At 50.8% G+C, this 26,111-nt stretch overlaps 4 protein-coding genes across 5 annotated transcripts; 3 read left to right on the top strand and 1 right to left on the bottom strand.

Moving 5' to 3' along the window:
* Positions 1 to 718: 718 nt before the first annotated feature.
* On the bottom strand, positions 719 to 8,793 carry LOC147049716 (galactose-specific lectin nattectin-like). 2 transcript variants are annotated; one of them, XM_085921708.1, is made up of 7 exons: positions 8,263 to 8,793; positions 1,778 to 1,825; positions 1,619 to 1,640; positions 1,449 to 1,534; positions 1,253 to 1,387; positions 1,036 to 1,144; positions 719 to 958 (listed from the first exon to the last, which is right to left on the bottom strand). In XM_085921708.1, the coding sequence occupies exons 1-7, from the start codon at positions 8,341 to 8,343 to the stop codon at positions 882 to 884; spliced, it is 558 nt and encodes a 185-aa protein (XP_085777834.1). In that variant the 5' UTR covers positions 8,344 to 8,793; the 3' UTR covers positions 719 to 881. The 2 variants fall into 2 exon arrangements, with proteins under 2 accessions (XP_085777834.1, XP_085777835.1); XM_085921709.1 differs by lacking the exon at positions 1,778 to 1,825.
* On the top strand, positions 3,858 to 4,861 carry LOC147049717 (galactose-specific lectin nattectin-like). Its single transcript, XM_085921710.1, has 6 exons — positions 3,858 to 3,969; positions 4,103 to 4,124; positions 4,209 to 4,294; positions 4,356 to 4,490; positions 4,599 to 4,707; positions 4,785 to 4,861. Exons 1-6 carry the CDS (start codon positions 3,922 to 3,924, stop codon positions 4,859 to 4,861), a joined length of 477 nt encoding a protein of 158 aa, XP_085777836.1. The 5' UTR covers positions 3,858 to 3,921.
* Positions 8,528 to 10,969, top strand: slc2a15a (solute carrier family 2 member 15a). The gene is made up of 9 exons (XM_085922561.1): positions 8,528 to 8,600; positions 8,678 to 8,823; positions 9,213 to 9,345; positions 9,444 to 9,631; positions 9,707 to 9,817; positions 9,886 to 9,987; positions 10,085 to 10,160; positions 10,265 to 10,392; positions 10,712 to 10,969. The coding sequence occupies exons 1-9, from the start codon at positions 8,528 to 8,530 to the stop codon at positions 10,967 to 10,969; spliced, it is 1,215 nt and encodes a 404-aa protein (XP_085778687.1).
* Positions 10,970 to 18,067: 7,098 nt separating this feature from the next.
* Positions 18,068 to 21,459, top strand: fgf8a (fibroblast growth factor 8a). Its single transcript, XM_085922012.1, has 5 exons — positions 18,068 to 18,096; positions 18,175 to 18,211; positions 18,754 to 18,934; positions 20,162 to 20,268; positions 21,175 to 21,459. Exons 1-5 carry the CDS (start codon positions 18,068 to 18,070, stop codon positions 21,457 to 21,459), a joined length of 639 nt encoding a protein of 212 aa, XP_085778138.1.
* Positions 21,460 to 26,111: the final 4,652 nt, after the last annotated feature.

Here is a 26,111-nt window from a genome sequence, read left to right as displayed (position 1 = left end):
AAAAATGGGACAGCCAATATAATGCAAAGAGCCATTTGCGGGCAGATGCTGAAGGTTTTACACATAACATGCATAAAACGTGTCATGATGAGCAACTAGCAAAAATCATTCTGTGATTGATTTTCTCAGTTTAGGATTTTCCCCATTCAAGAGCACTTGTCAAATTGAAATGAAAAGGTCATAAAGGACGTCACTGAGCTTTTTCACATATTTAGGTGACTTCATTTGGCGACAAGGCACGGAACTACAATTGAGGTAGTACTGGATGCGCAGTGGCGGCTGGTCCCTACCTACCCTCCTACTTAGCTACCTACCTACCGAGGTCGCCATTTGCAATTCAAACGGTGCAGTCTTGCCGCGGGGTCGGGTCGGGTCGGGTCGGGCGGGGGTTAGAACAAAGATCAATGTCTTTTTTTCATGCATAGTAGGGATGCGTAGAGCGCTAGCAAATTGGCTCGGCACCATAGCACCGTGAAGGTCCTATACAGCGTCGATGAATGCTGACTTCATTCTAAGAATTCATGATGAATACTCTGCTGCTGCTGCTGCTGCTGCTGCTGCTGCTGCTGCTGCTGCTGCTGGTGGGATGGGATATGACACACTTGCAACACTAATAAAAAGAAGCATTGTAGAGAATGAACATAGAATGGTTTTATTGTTGATTGATTGATTGATTGAGAATCACAAATGCTCCAATGTCCACAATCTATCCCTTAAGGGCACCTGATTTGATGCGAATAAATGAAAGGCAGTCAATGACAGCTGCTACCCCACTGCAAAACCATACACAGTTAATCATTTAATAGCATTTCCCACAACGATTGATGAACAACTGATTGTTTCGTACCGCGACATTGTAGAGCAATCGTGCCGGGGCCGTCTCAAAAGTGTTTCGCCTCTTTGGCACACACGAAGGATAGGCGAGCGCCACAGCCACGATCATTCCACCCATCGTTATCTGGAGGAAGACAAAAGAGAAGACACATTCTTTTCTTTGCTTTTCCCTCAAAATGTCTAGTCCCTTCATCGACGTACTTTGGAAGTTGATCTCGACACAGTCTTGATTTGCGTTCATGGTTGGCCTGTTATTCGCCCAGTCAAAGAAATCAGCCTCTGAGCCATCCGTCCATAAATAATCTCCATCCTACGCTCAAAAACAATGACCATTTCACTTCCGAGGGATGCGCAATGTCCGAATGGATGTCGGACTGACATCGGCTTGTTGAAAACCCCGAAAACACGCAGACGTTACCTCGATCCGGTCGTATAGTCCGATCCAAGACCGCTGAAAAGATCCAGCCCCCGCCAGAATCAGGTGGCGGACGACTTCATTTTCAAGTGGGTTGTGGATGGAAACCAGGTTTCCACCCAGAATGTTGCAGACAGTCTAAGGGTGGAAAAAGACAATGACAAGATGGACAAAAGAAGGCCGTCAGCAAAGATTGTACCTCGGCCAGACGAAAATTCAGCGCCTCGTTTTGAAAGATGAAACAGCGGGTGTCCAGCTGAGTCCAACCGGCAGGGCAACTCGGTCCTGACGCGTATTTGACAATCAAAAGGGTCAGACGGGAAGATGCCTGGCTCGCAAAGGTCTTCCGGACGGACGGTGGTTACCCACCTATTTTGACGGGAGAGGCCCACTGCCGGAAAGAAAGAAAGAAAGAAAGAAAGAAAGATCAAATATGGATGGCTGGATGGAACAACTGGCAGGGAAATCCAAACTGTAGGTTGAGCGCCCGCCAAGCACCCACGCAGCGGTCGACGTTGTTCAACTTACACTTGCACTGATAGCACACAAGAGGAACACGGCGAGGGCAAACGCCATCTGTCAAATGAGAGAGAAAAACAGGACACGCCGTGACCATTTGTCTTCGGTTGAATTGGTCTGATGATGAACAAGCAAGCCCTGTTACCTTTGCTGCCTTTGCTGAGCGATCTGAATGAAAGAGCGCAACGAGTGACCTTGGCTTTTTATCCTGATGATTTCAGCATCTTATTTTGACCAACCGGCGCCGACTGCTCGGTGACGCACCCTCTCAGTTGGTGCTTTGTGTAAGAAATGTAATTACAAGGGTAGGCCTTTCCAGCATAATAATACCTCATCATAATAATTGATTGTGGCAACTTGACAAATGATTGACACCATGGCTGCTGTCCCAGTTCTGACTTGCTCACGTGTTTAATGAGACAGCAGCCATCGTGTCAGTCATTTGTCACGTTGGAACGTGGCTCATTTGCAATTAAGATCATTCCGGGTCAACGTGGGAACAAGCAGGAAGTAGCATAGCAGCCGTCATGTCAATCATTCACACCATTGGGCAAGTCCATTGGCTTGTGCCTGGCCTCACGCTCATATATGTATGTCTGGTGGCGGCTAAAATTGCTCCAAAACAAAGGATTCCGTTTTGGGGCTGCTTCCAAGCTGGATTGATTCCACGGCCCGCCCAGCCCAGCTCGCACCACCGACCAGACCGCATTCTGGCCATCATCCAGAAACAATGACTTGAACCTGACAAACAAGAGTTGAAAGTGGAAGATCTCCAATTTTGAAAAAGTGAAAAGATGATTCCAAATCATGACCAAAGCAAAGCCTCCATACGTACTTGCGCTAGAATTGACAAAGAAGCCAGATGTCGGCCAAGGACCAGCACTATGTAAAAATGCCCAAATGCTCACGTCTGGAAGCGACGTATAGCGCTTAGCCCATTCGAGAATGACGTTTCTTGAAGTGAAAGGGCCAAAGGGTGAAAGCTGCCTTTGCCGCTAGAGCGTCGCGGGCTGTGGCTGCCATCCTGGAGACGCTACTGATTCTGAGCGCCGCTTGAAAATCCTCACAACGTCTTCTGAGCCCTGTCTATCATCACGTTCCTCCTGAGAACAGCAGGCTGGATTTCCATTTGAGCTCATCGTCAATGAAATCAGCCGGCAAGCGCCCAGGTTGTTTTTTTGACGGAAAGATGGGCAGCGGTCGGGCTCTCTGTCCATTGACGGCAAACACCTTAAGTTCAGGCAGGCAGGCAGGCTCAGGCTCAGGCTCAGGCTCAGGCTCAGGCTCAGGCTGAGCTCAGGCTCAGGCTCAGGCTCAGGCTCAGGCTCAGGCTCAGGCTGAGCTCAGGCTCAGGCTCCGGCTCCGGCTCCGGCTCCGGCTCCGGCTCAGGCTCAGGCTCAGGCTCAGGCTCAGGCTCAGGCTCAGGCTCAGGCTCAGGCTCAGGCTGAGCTCAGGCTCAGGCTCCGGCTCAGGCTCCGGCTCCGGCTCAGGCTCAGGCTCCGGCTCCGGCTCAGGCTCAGGCTCCGGCTCAGGCTCAGGCTCAGGCTCAGGCTCAGGCTCAGGCTCAGGCTGAGCTCAGGCCTACTTTTGCAAGCATGATGCACTTTGCATGATGCACTTGTGGCCCTGAGGCAAAGCAAAGCAATGCAATGCAAGGAATGCAGTCTGTGCATTGTACACGCACGTATGCACGCAGCCCATAAAAAGAGGCCCAAGTTGGAATTGGGACTCAGTTGAACTCAGTCCTGCCTGCCGTGTGGGAAGACACCAACGAAAACTGCAGCACGCCAAGACAAAGTCGGAGCACGCTTACAGATTACAAAACAAACGTAGGTCTCCTTTTTATCAGACTATCCGGTGGAGTCGATGAGCTTCAAAGTTAAGGTCAGGCCAAGGTTGACGAGCCGCTCCTTGCGCTCCTTGCGCTCCTTGGGCTCCTTGCGCTCCTTGGGCTCCTTGCGCTAATTGCGCTCCTTGGGCTCCTTGGGCTCCTTGGGCTCCTTGGTCTCCTTGGGCTCCTTGCGCTCCTTGCGCTCCTTGCTTCGTTTCACATCAGGCAGCGGAGTTAACAAGGCTTGCTTGTTCATCATCAGACCAATTCAACCGAAGACAAATGGTCACGGCGTGTCCTGTTTTTCTCTCTCATTTGACAGATGGCGTTTGCCCTCGCCGTGTTCCTCTTGTGTGCTATCAGTGCAAGTGTAAGTTGAACAACGTCGACCGCTGCGTGGGTGCTTGGCGGGCGCTCAACCTACAGTTTGGATTTCCCTGCCAGTTGTTCCAGCCATCCATATTTGATCTTTCTTTCTTTCCTTCTTTCTTTCTTTCCGGCAGTGGGCCGCTCCCGTCAAAATAGGTGGGTAACCACCGTCCGTCCGGAAGACCTTTGCGAGCCAGGCATCTTCCCGTCTGACCCTTTTGATTGTCAAATACGCGTCAGGACCGAGTTGCCCTGCCGGTTGGACTCAGCTGGACACCCGCTGTTTCATCTTTCAAAACGAGGCGCTGAATTTTCGTCTGGCCGAGGTACAATCTTTGCTGACGGCCTTCTTTTGTCCATCTTGTCATTGTCTTTTTCCACCCTTAGACTGTCTGCAACATTCTGGGTGGAAACCTGGTTTCCATCCACAACCCACTTGAAAATGAAGTCGTCCGCCACCTGATTCTGGCGGGGGCTGGATCTTTTCAGCAGTCTTGGATCGGACTATACGACCGGATCGAGGTAACGTCTGCGTGTTTTGGGTTTTTTCAACAAGCCGATGTCTGTCCGACATCCATTCGGACATTCTGCATCCCTCGGAAGTGAAATGGTCATTGTTTTTGAGCGTAGGATGGAGATTATTTATGGACGGATGGCTCAGAGGCTGATTTCTTTGACTGGGCGAATAGCAGGCCAACCATGATTGCAAATCAAGACTGTGTCGAGATCAACTTCCGAAGTACGTCGATGAAGGGAATAGACATTTTGAGGGAAAAGCAAAGAAAAGAATTTGTCTTCTCTTTTGTCTTCCTCCAGATAACGATGGGTGGAATGATCGTGGCTGTGGCAATCGCCTATCCTTTGTGTGTGCCAAAGATGCGAAACACTTTTGAGACGGCCCCGGCCCGATTGCTCTGCAATGTCAATGTGTGTAGCATTTTGCAAGGGGGAGCAGCTGTCATTGACTTATGTGCATCCAATCAATTGTTTTTGCTTTTTGCTTCCATACCACTGATGATCATTGTGAAGACAATAAATGAAACAAGAAACTCTTTCTATATTCATTCTTTGGCATGCTTATCAAGTGTGTGCCATTGGCTGGCGATGAGCGCTGGGATAGGCTGCGGCACGCCCGCGACCCCCGTGGGTCAGAAAATGGATGGATGGATGGATGGATGGATGGATGGATGGATGGATGGATGGATGGATGGATGGATGGAGTGCTGTCTGCTCACAACGTTAGCAGGCCTGCCTGCCTGGCTGCCTGCCTGCCTGCCTGCGTGGCTCTTTTGCTTGAGGGACTTTTTGTTTGTCTCTTTATTGCTTGCAAATTCTTTGGCTTTTTGTTTGTCTCTTTATTGCTTGCAAATTCTTTGGCTTTTTGTTTGTCTCTTTATTGCTCGTGTGTTTTGGCCTTCAGCATTTCGACACACCTATGTTTAAGAATGTGTCTCTCGGTGAAGGCGTAGCAGATTGGCGGTAGCTAAACAATGGAATGTACAGTGTTTTAGCAGGCGTGTGTGTTGTTAGGGTGGAACTGGAATGATTCCCTATGTTTCAACCTTTTACCTTTCCTTGACTGGAGTTGTAGCCAAACGGTGTGGAAACATTCTTGCTTCGTTTGTCATCATCGAAAACGCTCCGCTCGTTTCTGTTTCCGTCACCTCGTAAGCTGGGACTCTGGGCGCCGACGAAGCAGTTACCGGGGTGACGTGTCCAATGTCACCCCCACCCAATAAATATGCTCTCGCGAGAGCCCAAAGGCAGACTTTGTCGGAACGTGGCCGTCCCGACAGTAAGGAAGAAATTGTCCGCTCGCAAGCGGCATAGCGCCTCCCGCGCAAGTGCGCCGAGGAGCGCCGGCCTGAGGCGCGCCCGTGGCGGCCCAGAGAAGGGCTTCCCCAAATGCAAAAAGACTTTGGCCCTCCCCCGACAGGAAGGAGAGACAAATGACGATTGAGCTCCGGTTTGGAGGCAGCTCACGTTTTCACCGTAAAATGGGCTAAAGTCAGCTTTCTTGTCAATTTCTTCCAAATGACCTTTCCCGCTATCCCACTGGCCAGAGTCTGCTGGGAGCATTTTTTTTTTTTTTTCTTCTTTGAAATGTGAACAAAGGCTTCTTTTCATCGTCAATGAGTTGAGGTCAAGTCCAAGCGGCGAGAAGAAGGCACACTACTCTCTCTCCTTCCTTCTCCGTTTGCACATGACTGGCATGCGCTGGCATTTGTTGGATAACGCTGCACGTGACAATTCAGCCATTTGGAGAGAGAGGAATGAACAATATTCATTCTGTTGCTATCCAGACCAAAAAACAACAAATCACCATCGTTTGCACATGACTGGCATGCGCTGGCATTTGTTGGATAAGGCTGCACGTGACAATTCAGCCATTTGGAGAGAGAGGAATGAACAATATTCATTCTGTTGCTATCCAGACCAAAAAACAACAAATCACCATGTTCAAACTTAAAGTGAGTGACAAATATCAGTTGTGCTTGGCATTTGTACCACTTTGACAAATCTCGATTTGAGTCTGTATTTTCTAAACTTTTGTATGACTCTTGTTGGCTTCCCTTGTTTGTATTTGTGTGTCACACGCAGCTTAAGGCGCCGCGCCGTTGGGAATCGAGCGCTAATCCTCCCCGAGCCACCGACGTCCTCCATACCTTTCCTTTTCCCTCCGCCGTTTGATTTGTTCACAACGGGGCTCACTCATTGTCTCACTTTTCTTTCTTTCTTTCTTTCTTTCTTTCTTTCTTTCTTTCTTTCTTTCTTTCTTTCTTTCTTTCTTTCTTTCTTTCTTTCTTTCTTTCTTTCTTTCTTTCTGTGTTTTGTTCATTTCTTGTCCTCCACTCTGCTAGCCTTTGCTTTTTGCCCCCCCCCCTCCCTCTTCTGTATTTTTCCTCATCTAAATTGACTTAGACTTAATTGCTTCCCGCAGGTCTTTCTCTCGGTGTGTCACGTTGCAGTCCGTCATGTGATGACACTATCCGGCTTGTGTAGTGGATCTTGTGCACAGCCAAAGGAAGGAAGGAAGGAAGGGAGCGAGGGAGCAAGGGAGGAAGGAAGAGAGACATGCTCTGCGTTTTACAAAGCCTAACCCACGGACGGACGCAGTGGCTGGCTTTGTACTGGAAGCCCACCGTGACTTGTTCAGCTATGCCGTCCATCACTGGCAGTGGAAAATGAACTCTCCCCGACTGCGTGGAAATTCACGAGGACAATTTTAAATGGCCGAAGAGGTTTTAATCCCGGCGTCTGGCAGAATAATCCCGGTAAGTAAAACCTTTGGTCAAAGTGCTCCAGATCAACTTGGTCCAATTTAAAAGTGGCTCTCCATATGGTGATTATTATTTTTTTCCCCCTCCTCCGTGTGACATTTTCTTTGACGCTGATCTTATCCATAGTTTGTGCTTTTAGACAAGAGTCCCCGCACTCTGACCCGCTTTGGTGGCCTCGAGGAATGCCGAGGCCGCCGAGACGTTTTTAGAACAAAATGGCGTTTCGCTGACGAATAACGGGCCACGGTGTTTGAGCCCGACCGAATGCCAAGCACGAGCCTCAAGCAGGGCAAGCGGCAGGGCAAGCGGCAGGGCAAGCGGCAGGGCAAGCGGCAGGGCAAGCGGCAGGGCAAGCGGCAAGGGCAAGCGGCAAGGGCAAGCGGCAAGGGCAAGCGGCAGGGCAAGCGGCAGGGCAAGCGGCAGGGCAAGCGGCAGGGGCAAGCGGCAGGGCAAGCGGCAGGGCAAGCGGCAGGGCAAGCGGCAGGGGCAAGCGGCAAGGGCAAGCGGCAAGGGCAAGCGGCAAGGGCAAGCGGCAAGGGCAAGCGGCAAGGGCAAGCGGCAAGCGGCTAGGACTGCCTTGACATTGACTTGTCTTCTTTTCTCTTTTGCTTCCAAAGCATCTCACAGGCTCACTGTTGGCTGTGGCTTTTCTGACTTCCTTTGGAAGTTCCATGCTCTATGGATACAATTTAGCTGTGGTCAACTCTCCAGCGCTGGTAAGCAAGCTACTCTCCCATCTAGCTCAAAGTATTGGAGTCCAAAAACACCAGAACCACCTTTGGCATCAAAAGATGAAACCAGAGAGAGAGAGAGAGAGAGAGAGAGAGAGAGAGAGAGAGAGAGATCAACATTCCATGCCAGGAAAATCGACTGCCACACTTTCTCATGAATCATGTGTCTTTCTTTCTTTCTTTGTTTCCTTAGTATATAAAGGACTTCTACAACCAAACGGCGTTGAGGCGCAATGGAAGCGGACTCAGCGGGGAGACATTGACACTGATGTATTCACTCACCGTGTCGGTATTTGCTATCGGTGGGCTGCTGGGTTCATTGATCGTGGGTGTGCTGGTCACTCGCTTGGGCAGGTGAAACATTTCACATGGCTTGATAGAATCCTATTCACGAAAGCCTCACGGCGATTAGGGTTCTGTCTTTAGCTGGCCGGTCGTCCGTACCTGGGATTGTATGGGAATGTGGCTTTTTGCCTATCTGTGCTGTCCTTTCAGGAAAGGGACAGTGGTCAAGAGCACAGTTCTGGTGTTTATCGCCAGTTCCTTAATGGGCTTCAGCAGGAGCTGCGCTTCCCCCGAGATGGTCATAGTGGGTCGTTTCATAACAGGGATCCACTCAGGTCATCGTCTCAAAGTGCCATACTGTGAGCGCCACGCAGAGCTTAAGGTCTTTAAGGCGGCTTTCTTTTGACCACAGGCATCTCTTTGAGTGTGGTTCCAATGTACCTGGGTGAGATTGCGCCCAAAAACCTCCGGGGTTTTCTGGGTCTGGTGCCAAGTATCTTTATCGGCACAGGAGTTTTTGCTGCCCAAATCCTTGGACTCCACGAACTGTTGGGAAAGGTATAACAGATAGCTAGCTAGCTAGCTAGCTAGCTAGCTAGCTAGCTAGCTAGCTAGCTAGCTAGATAGATAGATAGATAGATAGATAGATAGATAGATAGATAGATAGATTAGATAGATAGATAGATAGATAGATAGATAGATAGATAGATAGATAGATAGATAGATAGATAGATAGATAGATAGATAGATAGATAGATAGATAGATAGATAGATAGATAGATAGATAGATAGATAGATAGATAGATAGATAGATAGATAGATAGATAGATAGATAGATAGATAGATAGCCAGCCAGCCGGCCGGCCAGCCAGCCAGCCAGCCAGCCGGCCACTGTGCCAATATGCCCTTTCTCTGTAAAGTAGCTGTATGGTGCCCATGGTTTGCAGGAAGAGCACTGGCCTCTGTTTCTCTCTGTGGAGGCGGGACCCACATTTGTCCAGTTGTTGCTGTTGCCATGGTTCCCAGAGAGCCCCAGGTACTTGCTGATTGACAAGCACAACGTCCACGCTACCATCACAGGTCAGTAGCGGCATCGTGAGCGCTCCGTTCCTTTGCTTTGCTTTCCCGACACGTCTCTGCCGTTTGCCCGCCGCCGCCGCCGCCGCGTCTTTCCTTAGCTCTGAAGCGGTACCGAGCCAATTGTAACATCCAGGCCGAGATCGAGGAGATGCAGGAAGAGCAGCGCTCCTTGTCGTCAGCGGAGACGCTGTCGGTGCGGAACCTGCTCCTGGACGAGACGGTCCGCTGGCAGGTCCTCAGCGTGGTGGTCGTCAACGTGGGCATGCAGCTCTCTGGCATCGACGCCGTAAGGAGTAGGGCTTGAGCTGGCTCGGGCTTCGGTGGGCGATCGCAATCGCGGCTTGATCTCATCGTCTGATAGATCTGGTTCTACACCAATGACATATTTGAGAACGCCGGGATTCCCACGCCAGAGATCCCTTACACGACAGCCGGCACGGGCGTGATAGAGATCGTGGCTGGACTCGTCGGGGTAGGTACGCCGGATCCTAAAACCGAACGTTATCCAATGACGACGAGGACGACGTCTGCTCCACGTAGTGTTTCACCATCGAGAAGCTGGGAAGAAGGCCTCTTATGGTTGGAGGTTTCACCATGATGGGAATCTGCAGTGCCGGGATCACCTTTACCCTCCTTTTACAGGTCAGCGTTGCGGCTCAAACAATTAGGAGATGACTGTACCGTAGCGGTGCTCTCGCCTTTCCATCCGCAGTGACAGCATTGGTTTTCCTTCCTCCAGACTCGTTTATCCTTCGTGCGTTACGTGAGCGTCTGCTGCGTCGTGGGCATCATCGCCGGATTCTGTATCGGCCCGGGCAAGTCGCTCCGTGGGGACGTCACATGAGTGGCGTGCTTTTTGGCCCTTTGGGATGGGCTCCTTTCAAACCTTTGCTCTCTCTGCAAAATGTCACGGTTGCAGCGGGGGTCCCTTTTTTGGTCACGGCGGAGCTGTTCAAACAGTCCCACCGCCCAGCCGCCTACATTGTCGGAGGATCTCTCAACTGGCTTTCCAATTTCACTGTGGGCTTTGTCTTTCCCTTCTTACAGGTGAGTGCGCTGGGGGGGGGGGGGGGGGGGGGACAAAGGTACGGGGGGGGGGGGGCTGGCGAATACCCCATTTTCTGGAGTACTTTTGCAGAGCAAATTGTGCATCTTTGAAGAAATTCTACTTTGGCATGGCATGGGGTGGGATGGCATGGCATGGCATGGCATGGCATGGCATGAGATGGCACGGCACGGCACGGCACGACACGGCACGGCACGGCACGCCATGAGATAGGATGGCTTTGGTACAAGGCTGCTCACTGACAAGCAGCGCACAATTGAATGTCCCATACTGTGTTTTTCTATTTGATCCAATGACTAGATGTGGGCCGGGTCTTACTGCTACTTGGTCTTCGCCAGCATTTGTCTGTCGGTGGCCGTCTACGTCTACGCGGTCATACCCGAAACCAAAAACAAGACCTTCATGGAGATAAGCCGCTTGTTCTCCAAGAAGCGGCCCGTTCTCGAGACCCAGTGCCTTCTCCTGGTGGATCAGCTGAAGCTGAAGAAGCTGAACGGCTACGGAGGCCTAGAACATCACTCGCTGGACTTTGAGAGCTCCTCCTCTATACCTTCATGAAGTGAACTCTTCCAGATGTTTGTTGAGGACACACGCGTGCTGCTTATGTAACATTGGCTAAATATGGCAGAAGGTAACTCAGCTAGCGTAGCGGTTCCGTCAAATACAGCCCGCAATCAGGGCGGATCGATTCAGCGCTGGTATTTCTGCTCGTCATCCGTTTCGAGAGCGACTTTCTCGGCCGAGGCTTTTGCTGACAATAACGATGGCTAGCGCTAATAAAGCGTGACTCTACTAACAAGTTGCAACTAACTCGTCACTTTGTCGGAGATGCTTACGTACTGGCTCATTGCCGTGTGACGCACGGGCAAGGTGATTATCCGAGTCAGCTTTCTTGTTTTATTGTATTATGATAGCCGACGGGGCATGGCACCCTCTTCCCCGGCCGCCCTATATAAAGCCTACCCCTCCAAAAATGACACCCCGCTGGTATTATTGCATTCGTAAGTTAGGAACACCGTGGCTCATTGGACAGATGACAAAATATCAACAATGTCGGTGGTTGTGTATTTTGTTCCCCGAAGCAGGCGGTTGGGAAGCCTTCCGAAAGCATCGCTCGTGCACGAGTCCACCTGCCTGCGAAAGAACCATCGTGTTGCGCCCCGTCCGCAACGGTCGGTCCGCAACGGTCGGTCCCATTAGCGCGCTTGGCTGAATCGGACCGCTCCCGACTTCAAAGCCAAGGTCATCGATGACAGTGAGACAAATTGTTTGACTGCGTGTGAAGGCTTTGTCTCAGGCTTGCCACTTGCTTTGATTGCTAGTTACATGACATTGCAAAGGAAAGGAAAGGAATGCAATGCCATGCCACAAATTGTTGGGTGCAGCCGTCCTCATAAGCCCCGACCGATTGCTATCGATCCCTGGAATGTCGCCCTACTGGCCTGTAGGCCCTACTGGCGTGTGGGCCAGGCGGCGCCTTCCCTTCCCTTCCCTTCCCCAACTCGCTAGCGCCCTCTTACGGACGACTCCAGACGATACAGAAGCAGCAGCAGTAGCCAGCCTACTGACGACAGACAGACACGACAGAAGGAAGCAAAAGCAAAGTATGTCGTCGCATCCATTGACTTTGAAAAAGACAACACATTCGGTTGGCTTTCCATCCAATCAATTGAGCACGGCCCGAGTTCCTTCTCGAATCCTTCGGACATCCCGTTGAAAAAGCTTTGACCCCAACATTGCTTCGTCATGCCCGCCTCGCGCCACCTTTTCGTCTGCACAGAACGAGCTTAGCCACTAGATGGCGCCGACGATGCATGCGATCAGTCTGTTGGTGGAGGGACAGCGGGCGGAGCACGTTGGCGAGCTGAAGAAGGGAGGAAGGAAGGCAGGGAGGGAGGAAGCAAGGAAGCAAGGAAGCAAGCAAGGAAGCAAGCAAGCAAGCAAGCAAGCAAGCAAGGAAGATGTTGCCTGCGCGGCTGCCTGCGCGGCTGCCTGCGCGGCTGCCTGCGCGGCTGCCTGCGCGGCTGCCTGCGCGGCTGCCTGTGTGGCTGCCTCACTGGATTTTTCCAATCGACCGGTTCCCAGCTTCACTCTGTTGCTCAGCCAAGGCCTCATGTCGGAACGGGCAAAATGACACCCACTTGTTATTGCTCCAGTCGTTTAGCATTGTTGAAAGCCAGAAAGGACAAATAGCCAATACGCAGCTCAATACACAAGCGAGGGAGTCTGTGGGCCTTTATCCGCTGCATAGCCAGTTTAGCTGGAAACCTATTTGAAGTCATTGTCATCCGGGCTGCTTGATTGTGTCCCGGGAGCCTCATCTTAACAAGTAGCGGCAGTTCACAACTACCTGAAATAGTGGACACACACACACACACACGAGTGTCTGCCTCGGCCGGCGCATAACAATACAAGCGTTTCCCACCGTTGTCATCCTCCCTCCCTCCACTTGTTTCCCTCGACCCCGAGAATGGCCTTTACAGCCTCAATAGGCCGGCAAATTGAACCCGCCGCCGAGCACATTTGGGAGTCCGGGCCAACAATAGCTTTACAGTGGACCTGTCTGTACAATACGTACTGGATGAAAAATATTCGATTCTTTTCTTTGGTGTGAGCTTGTGCGACAGTGAGAGAGTGTGTGTGTGTGCGAGAGAGAGAGAGAGAAAGAGCGGTGACATTCGCAATAGACGGATTGCTCTTCTAAGTCTCATCCTACAAGTGATTGATCAGTTAAAAACTATTTCCCTTCCAGACCCTTGATTGAGTGCCTCGTGTGTGAGAGAGAGAGCCTGACTGGGATTGCAGAGCAAAAACAGCCCCAGCTTGGGCTCTTTCAGCTCTTTTTCGGGGATTTTCCTTACATATTCATTGGGCTGCTGCTGCTGCTGCGGGCAGGCAGCCACGCGGGCAGGCGGGCAGTCACCCGGGCGGGCAGTCACCCGGGCGGGCAGCCACCCGGGCGGGCGGGCGGGCGGGCGGGCGGCCACGCAGGCAGGCCACTTTGTGCACGCATCGGGTCAAAGGCCAGAGAGAGACTCGGACCGCCTGCGATCTGGCTCCCAGTTCAGCACCTACGATGGCTTGGCCAATGTCGACTGCAAGATCCCGAGCCACGTCCCCTGGGTCGGGTCGGGTCGAGGGAAGCGAATGCTCATATTTCTACATAGAATACCTTCGTCAATTGACACTGGAAATAGAGTTCAGCTTTGAAGGCACGCTTCCTTCTTGACTCGAGAAAGAGCAACGAGCGCGTCGGACCCAGGTTGAGTGAAAGAGCCAGTTGTGCGCGCTGCAATCGCTGGATCCATTTAGGCCATTTGATTGGCGGGCGGACGGGGGTTGATTGATAAGGACCCCCCCTGCTATTTCAGTGACAGCTTCTGTCAGAGAGCCACCTCTTGTCAAATCAGATGAATCAACTGCTCAAGCCTGCCCCCACCCGCCACACACACACACACACACACACACACACAGGCAGGCAGGCAGGCAGGCAGTACAACTGCGAATCCAATAAAAGCATGCTCAAAAGTTTTGGGAAGAAACCTTGCAAATTTGGAAAAGCAAAGCGTCACGCTCCATCCATAGCTTTCAAATTCCCTTCAAAGAGAAAGCTGAGCTTCGAATGAACCAGACCAAACGTGGCACGCCATTCATCCATCCATCCAGTCAAATCAAAGTTGCAGTCCTCCGTCAATCGTGCTGGCTATTTCCGTCCGCTGATAAGTCCGTGTAATAGGGAAAAGGCGGAATGTTCTGAGAAGGTCAAGTGAGTTCACGCTCCAAACTAGGCCTGATAAGACGAGCTGCGTGAAAACACACACTCCAATTGGTCTGCAAGACAGGCAGGTGTACAAAGCTGACCCCGGCGTGGAGAGAAAGCTAGCCACAATCAAAAGTCTTGCCAAGGTGCGCAAATCCAAAGGTTTACGCCAGTTGTCAGGGTTCTCGGCCCACGGCAGAAAGCCAAGTGACCTTCTCTGTCGCCACCTGCCGTGATAGGTGGACTACAGATAACGGCTAAAGTGTCACATACCTGAGCGTGCGTGCGTGCGTGCGTGCGAGTGAGCGTGCGAGCACGCGAGCGTGCGGCTAACCTCCCAGATCATCCCCAAATGCATGAAGAAAGAACCTTTTTCAAAGATGAATGCTTATTAAAATGGCTAGCGACATCTCTATAAAAGTGAAGACAATTTGATGCCCAATTTGCGGGCCAAATAGAATGACATTGCGGCTGGGCAAATTTGGCCGGCCGGTGGCTCAGAGTTCGACGGCCCTGCTCTTCCTCTGGCTGGGCCTTCTCGGAAGCCATTGAAAATGTCATTGAAGAAATTGACATTGTGACTAAAGACCCCACTCTCTAGTGACCATGAATATGGATAGAAATGGTGCTCTCCAGGTCATCTGCGTGCGCAGGTTCAGCCAGCCGCTACGACTGGCGCGCTCCGAGAGCGACGTGTGCTTAAATGATCACAGCCGGCGCAGCGCCTCTCTGAAGGAGAAACAACAGCTCTGAACATCCCTTTGCAACCTTCCTTCTCTCTCTCTCTCTTTAGCGCTCCCTCCCCTCTGCTTTTTCAATTCTTTATTTATTGATTGATTTTGTGCTCGTGCTATGATAACGTGATAAGTATGACACACCTTTCATGTAGATGTGTGCGTGCGTGCGCGCGTGCGTGCATGAGCACACATGTTGCTCCATTCAACAGCAGGCCCATTTGGTGATTGTCCCTTGGAGGAATTTGAAGAGTTCAGCATGTGCGGTCCCCGTCAGCTCATGCTAATGTCATTGTCATGGCGCGCCAACATTTGAAGTTAGATGACACAGGGGGAGAAAAAAAAAAAAGCCACCATATGCTCGCTACAATCATTTTCAAGTGACAAGACTGAATTTGCCACAATGCAAATGGGGCTGCTGCTGCTGCTGCTGCTGCTGCTGCTGCTGCTGCTGCTGCTGCTGCTGCTGCTGCTGCCGCTGCTGGCTGCTGCTGCTGGCTGCTGCTGGCTGCTGCTGCTGGCTGCTGCTGGCTGCTGCTGCTGGCTGCTGCTGGCTGCTGCTGCTGGCTGCTGCTGGCTGCTGCTGCTGGCTGCTGGCTGCCGCTGCACCATCTTTGTGCAAAGCGCTGGCTGGCGTGAGAGCGAGGGAGGGAGATGGCTCCACTGGCCGTATTTCATTTTGAAATTGGAGTCAGTGGCTTTTGACTGTGAAGCAAGGAGAAGGTCCCTGAGGGTTTCCCAAGATGATCAAAACTAAAAACCAAATGTGTCGGGATGGAACCCCAAACTTGTGAGCCTAGGACGTGTCCATAGTCAGCGTCAACGCCTTACCAGCGGTGATGACCGTAGATCAAATGAAAGGGATTGACACTCAAGCGTATCAATTCATTCTGCTCCATACACACTCCACGAGAAACACATTCAATCCATTGATGGAAGGTTTGGCCGTCAATATTTTCTTTCCCAGGTTCTTTTGGAGCTCCAAACACACCAATGTTAGCTGATTCTTTCTTTTCTGTTTTGGCTGTCAAATGGGAACTCATCAAAAATTGATTTCCATAACTCTGCTGGGGGAACGGAGAGGGACCCTAAAGTAGCCGGAGAGGAGTAGCGGAGGGGGAAGGGGATTTGACCCCCCCGCCGGGCTGCTGATGGATGGATGGATGGATGGATGGATGGATGGATGGATGGAGGGATGGAGGGAGGGATGGAGGGAGGGATGCAGGGCTCACTCGCAGGCAGGGAGGCAGGTAGGCAGGTAGGCAGGCAGCCACGCAGGCAGGCAGGCAGCCACGCAGGCAGGCAGGCAGGCAGGCAGGCAGCCACGCAGCCATGCAGGCAGCCACGCAGGCAGGCAGGCAGGCAGGCAGGCAGGCAGGCAGGCAGGCAGGCAGGCAGGCAGGCAGGCAGGCAGGCAGGCAGGCAGGCACGTCATCATCCATCATCCTTCCAGTTTTCCTCCCTCCCACAAAGGAGCCCCCACTGGTGGCCTTACCCTGCATTAAAGATCGGAACTTGTTTCATCAAGTATTTTCATCTTGACGGACAGGTCACAATAGTGTTCTCAAAAGTCCATTTGAAGTGCTTGGCCGATTTCACGAGAATTTGTATCGTCAGGCGCAGTGTCACCGATACACATCAAGTGGCCTGTCTCTGAACCGGTCAATTGACACATATAAGAATGGCTCGTTTCATAATGAAACAGGTTAGTCTCTTAAGACTTTACGCGAGTCCCGTTGATTGTTGCAGATAAAAGGATCTACAAGGTTGCTCGTTTCTTCACTCCACAAGCTTTTACAAATGAAAGGAGGGCTCTTTTTTCAAAAAACGCTAATCGTTTGTAATCCTTTTAATGTCTGACACGTTGCTCTGTCAATACACACAAGTGAGCCTTCGTGCGTGCGTGCGTGCGTGCGTGCATGGGAGCGTGCGTGCCTGCCTGCAGCATCCCTCGCTCGGGATGCTGCAGGGATGCCGCCGCCGCCGCCGCCGCCGCCGCCGATGCCGCTCCACGCTTTCACTCGGCCGAGGCTGCATTGGGCTCAAATTGACGATGTCCTTATTAGACATTCTAGGCTGATGACTGTGATGGCGCAGGTTGGCATTTGCACTCAGTCCCAGAGTTGGCTATTTCTCTCAGGTAAAGAGATGTTTCAAGTCAAAGGGGATTGCTGGGAGGGCTCGACGGGCGAGGAGAGTGTGTGTGTGTGTGGGGGGGGGGGGGTCTGCCTTTGTTCGACAGAAAAGGGGGGCTTGTTCTTCGCAGAGCAGCTTGACATTTTTAACCGGCGAGGAGCGCCAAGTGAGACGCTTGACAGCGGAGCGGGGCGAAGCGGAGCGGTGTGTGTGTGTGTGTGTGTGTGTGTGTGTGTGTGTGTGCGTGCGTGCGTGCGTGCGTGCGTGCGTGCGTGCGTGCGTGCGTGCGTGCGTGCGCGAGTGTATGGGTGGATGCAGTCAGTGCGGAGGTGCACCGTCCAGTGTGAAATTCTACCAGAGCCGAGTGGGTCAGGCCTCTGCAACCTCTCCGAAACCACTGACGAGACCGCACCGGCGCACGCAACACCTGAACGCCGCGCCGCGCCGCGCCGCACCGCACCGCGCGGACCACGAGGAGAGCAGGCGGAAGAAAAAAATAAAGTCTGATGATACGGACGAATTTCTAACACTATCGGACTTCAAAAAAAGAAAGAAGGAAAAATGAAAGTAGATTAACTAAACCATGCAGCGCCTTTTCCAACAATTCAACTCTCTTCCCGGCTTCTACAAGTGCACTTAAGAGTTTTGCCAGCCAGCATTATCTATTAGGACCAGTTGAAAACAACTTGAATAAGTGTGCTCAGTGGACAACAACGGACAATGTCCGTTTGACACGAATATGGTCAAAAACAAGTTGGCTGTGCGCCCGTGAGCGCTTGGAGCGCTTGCAGCGCTTGCAGCCCAGCGCAGCGCAGCCCAGCGCAGCCCAGCGCAGCACAGCGCAGCCCAGCGCAGCCCAGCCCAGCGCAGCGCAGCGCAGCGCAGCGCAGCGCAGCACGCACCTCTGTGACTTTTGTGGATTTCCATGAAATCACTTGGAGCTTGAGGGATCTATTTCCCGCACGCAAGAACGTCTGGACTGACAAGTCTTTCAATTCCTGAAAGTGCTTTTCCCCTCCATCCAATATGCGACCTTCATCTAGATGTACATTCGTGTAAGTATTCCTACTACCTAAAAAAATGTCTCTTTCTTTTTCCAAATCCGCTAACTAAATGTGATTTGCGCATTACAGGTTTATACACGTATTCGCATTCTTCTTCTATGCTCAGGTAAGGTATTTGATTTTTCCCTCACCGATATTTGTTCAGTCTTCAATTTGGAAAGACTTTATTTGTTAAGCGCAACCTCCACTAGGATTTGAACATAAGGTGAGGAGCCGGGTCAGCCACCCTTTCGGTTTCGCACATAGCTGACCCGGCGGCCACGGGCCGGGCGGCCGCCGGGTCAGGCACCCTTCCGGTTTCGCACATAGCTGACCCGGCGGCCACTTGCCGGCCCGCCCGCCCGCCCGGCCGCCGGGTCAGGCACCCTTCCGGTTTCGCACATAGCTGACCCGGTGCACGGGCTTTTGCTTGCTCCGAGACAATTATATAAGCTTGCTCTCATTCCACCACGGCCGACTGAGATGGATGGAGAGGAAAAGCAAATACATTTGGATTTTTTTTCCCGGTTTGTTGCGAAGCTGTCCTTTAAACTGCCGTCGATCAAAATCCCCCCAAAACGAATTTGTTTGCGACTCCTGCCGCCCTCGATTGAGTTTGCATTTGAAGGCGTCGAGGTACTGATTGTGATGACATCTAATTTCTGACAGGTAACCAATCAGTCCCCGCCTAATTTCACGCAGCATGTAAGCGAGCAGAGCAAAGTGACAGACCGCGTGAGCCGCAGGTTGATCCGGATCTACCAGCTGTACAGTCGGACCAGCGGCAAGCATGTGCAGGTCCTGCCCAACAAGAAGATCAACGCCATGGCTGATGATGGAGATGTGCACGGTAAGGGCAACGTCGTCTGCATGCGTCGCCAAAGGGAATTCGATTCGAATGATTGACATTGTTTTTTTTTTGGGAGCAAATCAAGCAAAAAAAAAAAAAAAAAAAAGAGAACATTTTGCTCTGCTGAAATGGGCAAATTGACATTTTCACTTTTGCTCGGAGCACCTCATGAATATACTGTATTGCCCTGTACGCTAAAGTATGTAGGACGGTCCTTTCTCATTTCTTGTCATTTCCATTCAATATTTTCATATGATTCCTTCTTAGAAATAGAACAGAAAGAGAAGTTTTGCTGGTTAAAAATGCCAGCAAGATCTTTGTAGATCTCAAGTTGTGCTGGATATATTTGGATTTCAGAAAGGATGAAACATCCTTAAGTGACTATTTTAGGCATTTGACTGCGGTGGGTGCTGGACATCTTTCTGTACGTCCGTCTGGAAGAAGCATTAAAGTCTTACCTCCTAACCTCCCCAAAATTTCCACTTGACTATTTGAAATGCTTGAAGTGGAACTTCACAGCAGTTCCCTGTCGTTTTGTTGTTACAGGTGAGGGAGTGTGCCTCATTGACTCAATTTCAATGACACAAAATGATGTCTCTTTTGCAACAAAAATATACGGAGGGGTGGGGTGGGGTCTTTGTCATAGATTTGTATTCAGTTCAACACCAGTCTCAGCCCCCACTAGCATCATAGAATAAAGATAAGAGTATTTTCAAGAGAATATGGATTTACTCCAATTTTGTACATTTATGATGATGCATTTATTTATTTATTTAGGGCGGTGATACCAGTGCGTAGGAAAGTAAAAATGGCCTATTGCTCTGCAAAATCACTAAGCTTCATAGATCTCCGAAAAGCAATCCAGCCGAGGCCGTAATTCCTTGGCGTTACACTATTTGGGGGTGGATATAGAGAGAAATGTGAATGCAGATTTATTCGAAGATAAATTCCTGATGGGGATGACGGGCTTGCCTCCTTTACTTTCAAAGACTCCAAAGACACCTGGTTATATCATTTTGAAAGAATTTCAGGATACATCCATCCATGGGAGGGAATGATTCCACAGGTTCTTGTTTTACGTGGATACTGTGTGCGGGCGGGAAGAAAGGGAAAAGAAAGGCTGCTGAAAGCCAATTTCAGACCTGCATGCACACATGGAGCCTTCTCACTCATTAGCGTGCGGCGGCGGCGTCATTTGTTAGTGACAATGTTTTCTCTGTTGGTCAGCCAAACTCGTCGTGGAGACGGATACGTTTGGAAGCCGCGTGCGTATCAAGGGAGCCCAGAGCGGCCTCTACATTTGCATGAACAAGAGGGGGAAGCTCATTGGCAAGGTGAGAACCCCCATGACTCTCCTTCTCCTTCTTCTTCTTCTTCTTCTTGGCTCTCGGGTCAAATGCCAAAGGTCATGTGAGCTCAATTCATAAGAACAAATGTCCAGGTTTAATGATGTTTTATATTGACAAAAAGCAAGATGAAGCTAACATCAATGATGCAAGATGAGAGACATCTGAATGAACACATTTAATAGCATAGGTCAAGGTCCAATGGAAAAGTGATGATCTATATGGTGGTAAGATTGGAAGAATCATTTCATGGATCTGCTCCCTCCCTCCCTCCCTTCTCAGCGCGCACACACACACACACACACACACACACACACACACACACACACACGCACACACACACACACACACACACACACACACACACACACACACGCGCACAAAGAGAGTGGGCGGCCACCCACCTAGCCAGCACCCTGCCTCGTATACCATCTGCCCGTAGCTCAATTACAGCATGTCCCAGCCCCATGGAAAAAAAAAAAAAAAAAAGAAACAACAGTCTTTTGGATGTACCTGCATCTCCTATTTTGCAATTAAGTCCGTGCGCTAGCACTTGTTGTCCAGCGAGTTGAGTCACAAATCATCCTTGAAAGGACATAATGTTATCAACCAATGAAGAGGGCCGCTTGACTCAAATTCCTACAAGTCACGCCGACAGTCAATCATCAGTTTGTAAGTGAAAAGTGTCTGTTTTCACCCAAAGCATCCCCCCCTCCCCACCCCTCCCCTCCCCGCCCCTCCCCAGTTGTAATGTAAGTAACATATGCTGCATTTCCAGAATGAGGGGAGGAGGCATCATCGCGTTAGCATGTGTCTGTGCATGCAGGCTACGGGCACTTCCAATTGGGCTTTTGAAAAGCAAATCACATGGCGCGCATCACTCTGACTGTGCAGAAAAACGGACAAGGGCGCGACTGCATCTTCACCGAGATTGTGTTGGAGAACAACTACACGGCGCTGAGGAACGCCCGCTACGAGGGATGGTACATGGCCTTCACCCGTCGAGGACGGCCGCGAAAAGGTTCACGGACGCGCCAGCACCAGCGGGAGGTCCATTTTATGAAGAGACTGCCCAGGGGTCAGCAGCCCGCGCACACCGGCCACCGGCGACCTTTTGACTTTCTTCACTACCCCTTCAACCAAAGGACTAAACGTGCGCGCTACTCCGCAGAGCGCTGAGCAATCCCAAAAGTGCTGAGGCAGAAGGGAAACAAATTGCCAGACTGAGCCAGGCCGAGGCAGGCCGAGGCAGGCCGAGGCAGGCCGAGCCAGGCCGAGCCAGGCCGAGCCAGGCCGAGCCAGGCCGAGCCAGCCAGGCTGGGCGAGCCAGGCTGAGGCAGGCTTAGCCAGGCTGCTACCTTCATCATCACTAGTTGATTCAGTGCTCTCTTCTGCTATGTGTAGTTGATGTATTCTTTTCTGGGTGGGGGTGGGACTGTAAATAGACAAGAACTCTATTTTTGTACATCAGATTTTTAATTCCTGACTATAAAATCTAAAATAGTGAGTTGATTTTTTTAGACGAGTTAGTAGAGCCTTGTTGTTTTTTTTCAATATCTCTTTTGATTGCGTCCCTTGAACTGTGCCTCGAACAGTTTGATCGCAGTTCAGTGGCCAATGATCGTGTTCATTCGTTCATTTATGAGGGAATATGCGGCAAACACGTTTGAATATCAGCACTGAGTACTATTATGACATTACGGTGTAAAAAAAAAAGAAAAGAAAATCCATCCTGGACATACTCATTGCCCCTCCAACTCTCTTGTTCTTCGTATGTCTGTTTTGATACATAAATAGGATATATTTTATTTGACGTGTAAAAAAGGATGAAATATTTATTGAAATATGTCATAAAATACTGAGAATAAATAGCTACTTGTTTGCCACTGCTATTTGATTTGATTCCACCACATTGCTCTGAGCTTGGACCTCCTCTCCAGCAGCCCTGACGAGCGAGCGTGAGTCGTCTGGAGTTGCGACGCACCCTACGCCTTGCCTTCCGCCTTCTACGCAGCCGCTTTCAGCGCCAAGGTCCGAGGAAAGTTGATCAAAGCAATCTGTGCTTTGATTTGTTTTTCCTTTTGCGCTTTGGCCAGAGCTGAGAGGAAATACTCTTGCCTTTCGTACAAGGTGCCCAGATGAAACCCGGGCGGGCAGGCGCAGGCAGGCAGCCACGCAGGCAGCCAGGCAGGCAGGCAGGCAGGCAGGCAGCCACGCAGGCAGGCAGGCAGGCAGCCACGCAGGCAGGCAGGCAGGCAGGCAGGCAGGCAGGCAGGCACGCAGGCAGGCAGCCCACTCAGGCAGCCATGCAGGCAGGAAAAGCTAGCAAGTGGCCGGGTATTCTTAGTCTGATGTGAACAAGGATAACAAGGTCATTTGAAGTCATGAAGATGAGCCCAGGCCCTCCTTCCTTTTCTCTAGATAGCGCTGTTTGGCCCTTTGCTGCTGCTGCTGCTGTTAGGATGATGTCTTTGGCTTATATGCAAGGCTCTGACACGCTCTCTAGCTGCAATCCCATACATATGGTTGCTGCAACGGGAACTTCTCATCCACGGAGCTCTATTTATTGTCAGTGGAATGAATGGTTGTTACTTGTTGATCTGTGATTTCTCTCCGCCCTCGTGTTTGTTTGCCAGCCAGCAGGGGCGCAAACGGCTCCTGTCGAGCTCATTGGAACCACCCTCGCATTGTGTCACGTTCAGATCGATTGCTCGGCCCGCACGGTCTCGTATTCCGGAACACCGCTTTTGCTTTGCCGTACGTCGCCGAGCCTCGTCATTTCCCCAAATTGTCAGGATCGGAATGGAGCTGGGCCACCAAATGCAGCTTGGGCCCGGGTTGGTCGATTGAAGGGAAAAGGGAGTCGGAAGGGAAGATAAGGGGAACGAGACCAACGGAACCGGCAAACTAACGGAACTTAACCGACAGGGATGGCAAACAGAAAACAGAAAGACAGGAACGACGAGAGACAAAAAATAATTTGACAAGGTTGTGACACGCAGACAGGACTTAAATAAGCGAGCGACAGGTAACGAGAGGTCACGCTGATCACGGGCACACGGGAGGGAGGGAGGGAGGGCAGGAGGGCGAGCACACAGACACACGGTTCAGAAACACGAGTCGTGACGCAAATCCTACTTGGGATGGTGCTGTTGCTTTTTGGTCTCCACACATACAGTAGGACGTGACTTGCTGCTGAGATCCAGAGGTGGCCATTGAGGAAAGTGAGCCGTAGCTATGAGAGAAATGACTAGCTGATCTGTTGTAACCTTTGTAAACTATGTAACCAGCCAGCCAGCCAGCCGGCCGGCCAGCCAGCCAGTCAGTCGGTCACAGTAGAACGGGCTTCGTTGGACACCTCCACCGAGCCGTTCTGCGCTCGTGCTCGACCGACCTCCCGACCTTTGTTGAGAATGGGCAACAAAATGTGTTGCTTAACACTCTTGACAAACATACAAATGAGTCGCAGAGAGCCCAAACATTTGCTTGACACGACAGTTAGCTGATTGTTGAGCGTGCTTCAAAAGCCTGCCTCCCTCCCTCCCTCCTTCATCTGGAGCCTCCAATAAAAGAAAGGCGCTTGACAATACTTGACATGAATCTGCTTAAAGCCTTCCGCATTGGATTAACAGACACAAGGACACTGGAAGCTAGTCAGTCCCTTGGGATCACTTGATGTGGTAAGCCGCGTTTGGTTTGTGACGATGAACGACAGACAGGACGACACGTTTATTGCACCGGCTCTGAAATTTGCATGCCTGCGGCAGCGGCAGACTGTAAATGGATTCAACGAGGCTACTGCTCCAGCCCGTCTATAGAAGCAGCTTGTGGGAAAAATCACACCTTCCGCCTTTCGCAATTCCGCTGAGGCCGGATCGCTTTCATCCATTTTATTGAGCGCAACTAGCATCCCTGAGAATAAACAAACAAAGGTAGCAATTGAACCCCTGCCTGGCCTGGGCTGGGCTGGGCTGGGCTGGGCTGGCCTGGCCTGGCCTGGCCTGGGCTGGCCTGGCCTGGCCTGGCCTGGCCTGGCCTGCCTTGCCTTGCCTTGCCTTGCCTTGCCTTGCCTTGCCCTGCCCTGCCCTGCCCCGCCCCGCCACGACCCCCCTGCCGAGGGGGCGTAGAATAGCGGGCCTACGCGGGCGGGGAACGCGGCCTCCCTGCCGAGCTCAGCGGCGGCGGCAGAGCTGCTCCAATCCAAAAGCACGCGCAACCTCCAACAACTTTTGTTGACGCTGGCTGCTGGCCATTCATGGAAAGCAATATTTGTCAGCATGGGATGCCTTTCATTCCCACAATACATTGATTGCCCTTGTGAAAGAGATGGGATTTTCATCTTTCCCCGATAAATGGATGATGAATCTTTCTTTTTTTCAACCTCATCTTCCGTCAGGGTATGTTGATGTGAGGACTCGAGGACTTATTAGCAGTGCCCCCAAGTGGTCAACCAAATGCTGATTTTCAATGCAGCCAATTTCAAATTTTCATTCTCGACTCATTCAATTGAACCGTTTTTTCATTTTGTAAAAATATCATACGAAATGTCCCCATGCATGGCAATGAAACAATCGTGTTCCGATAACAAACCGTCCGCATGCATTGCCGATGTCTTTTTTTTTTTTTTTTTTTATCCATCAATATTACTGACGATATGCAGAGTTCCTTCCGATTCCAGCACAGGTCGCCGCCGTAACTTCCACCAAAATCACGTTACCTAAAGAATCATGTCATCCACATTCAATGATGTTCCTGAATGATGTCGTCATCGTCACACAAGCAATGCAATGCAATGCAAGAAATCATTGCTAGAGATATTGAAATCACTTGGGGGGGTTTTTTTTTTTTTTTCAAATGTTGAGTCAACTTTAGTTGCTCAAATGTATGAAGGAATTAGTCCTGTGCTAATTGTGATGGATGGCTTTATTCCATTCTCTGAGGGGTCTTCCCATGTGCAAGGGATGTTTCCAGATTGGAAATGACAGGCCGGCCCATGATGTGCGCAGGGTTAACAAAAGGCGGCGCTTCAACCAGGCTGAATAATTGAAAGGCAAACAACTGATCAAAGTGGAGATCCATCTCAATAGTTTCATTCTTTATGGATGTGAGATCTGTTGACTTTTCCAATTGGAGCTGTAAACTTTTGTTTGTCCATACATTTCTAAGACTGATTGTCAGTCTGAGCTGAACAATTACTGGCTAAATGTGTTTGCCAGCCAGCTCCCAAGCAACTCCCCCACTTTGCCCTCAAAAGATCAAAGGGAAGACACCCCCAAACCCCAAAGGTCCCCCCCCCCCCCCTCCCGTTTCCTTTCAGCCATGACAGTTCAGCCGGAAAGCCAACCATAAATGATTTTTGTTCCCCCCCCCCCATCTTTGGAAAATGGCATTTTGGAGCGCAAAGCTTTCAACATTTCCCTGCAAAACAAGAAAAAGTGAAAGAAAATAATCTGCATATTCCAATTGTGTGTTCAGGCCACGATCAAAGAGCCGGCCGGGAGGTCAATTGTAACGGAAGGTCGAAAGAGCCTCATGATGTGAATGAGCACAAATTGATGCTACTGATGCTAAACGGTTAGGCGCCTCACAGAATGTCAGAAGGTCAATCAACTTTTGGTAGTCATTTGACCGTGACACAACCTTTGCAGTTAACAGCCCCGCTGGCCGGACGGCTGCACTCGGTTCCTTTCTCATTTCATTCAACTGTTACATGGAATTAACAGGATTAGATTTGAACATACAATACAGTCAATGTCCCACACTTGTACTTGTTGGAATGACTATTCAACTTTTGTTTTCCACTGCATTTTGCAATATCAAGATTTTGGGAT

The sequence above is a fragment of the Syngnathus leptorhynchus genome, chromosome 10 (assembly GCF_054491065.1).
Source record: "Syngnathus leptorhynchus isolate UIUO chromosome 10, UIUO_Slep, whole genome shotgun sequence".
Lineage (NCBI taxonomy): Eukaryota > Metazoa > Chordata > Actinopteri > Syngnathiformes > Syngnathidae > Syngnathus > Syngnathus leptorhynchus.
Note: the sequence above shows the minus strand (reverse complement) of the source record. Positions and strands in the feature narration are given on the sequence as shown.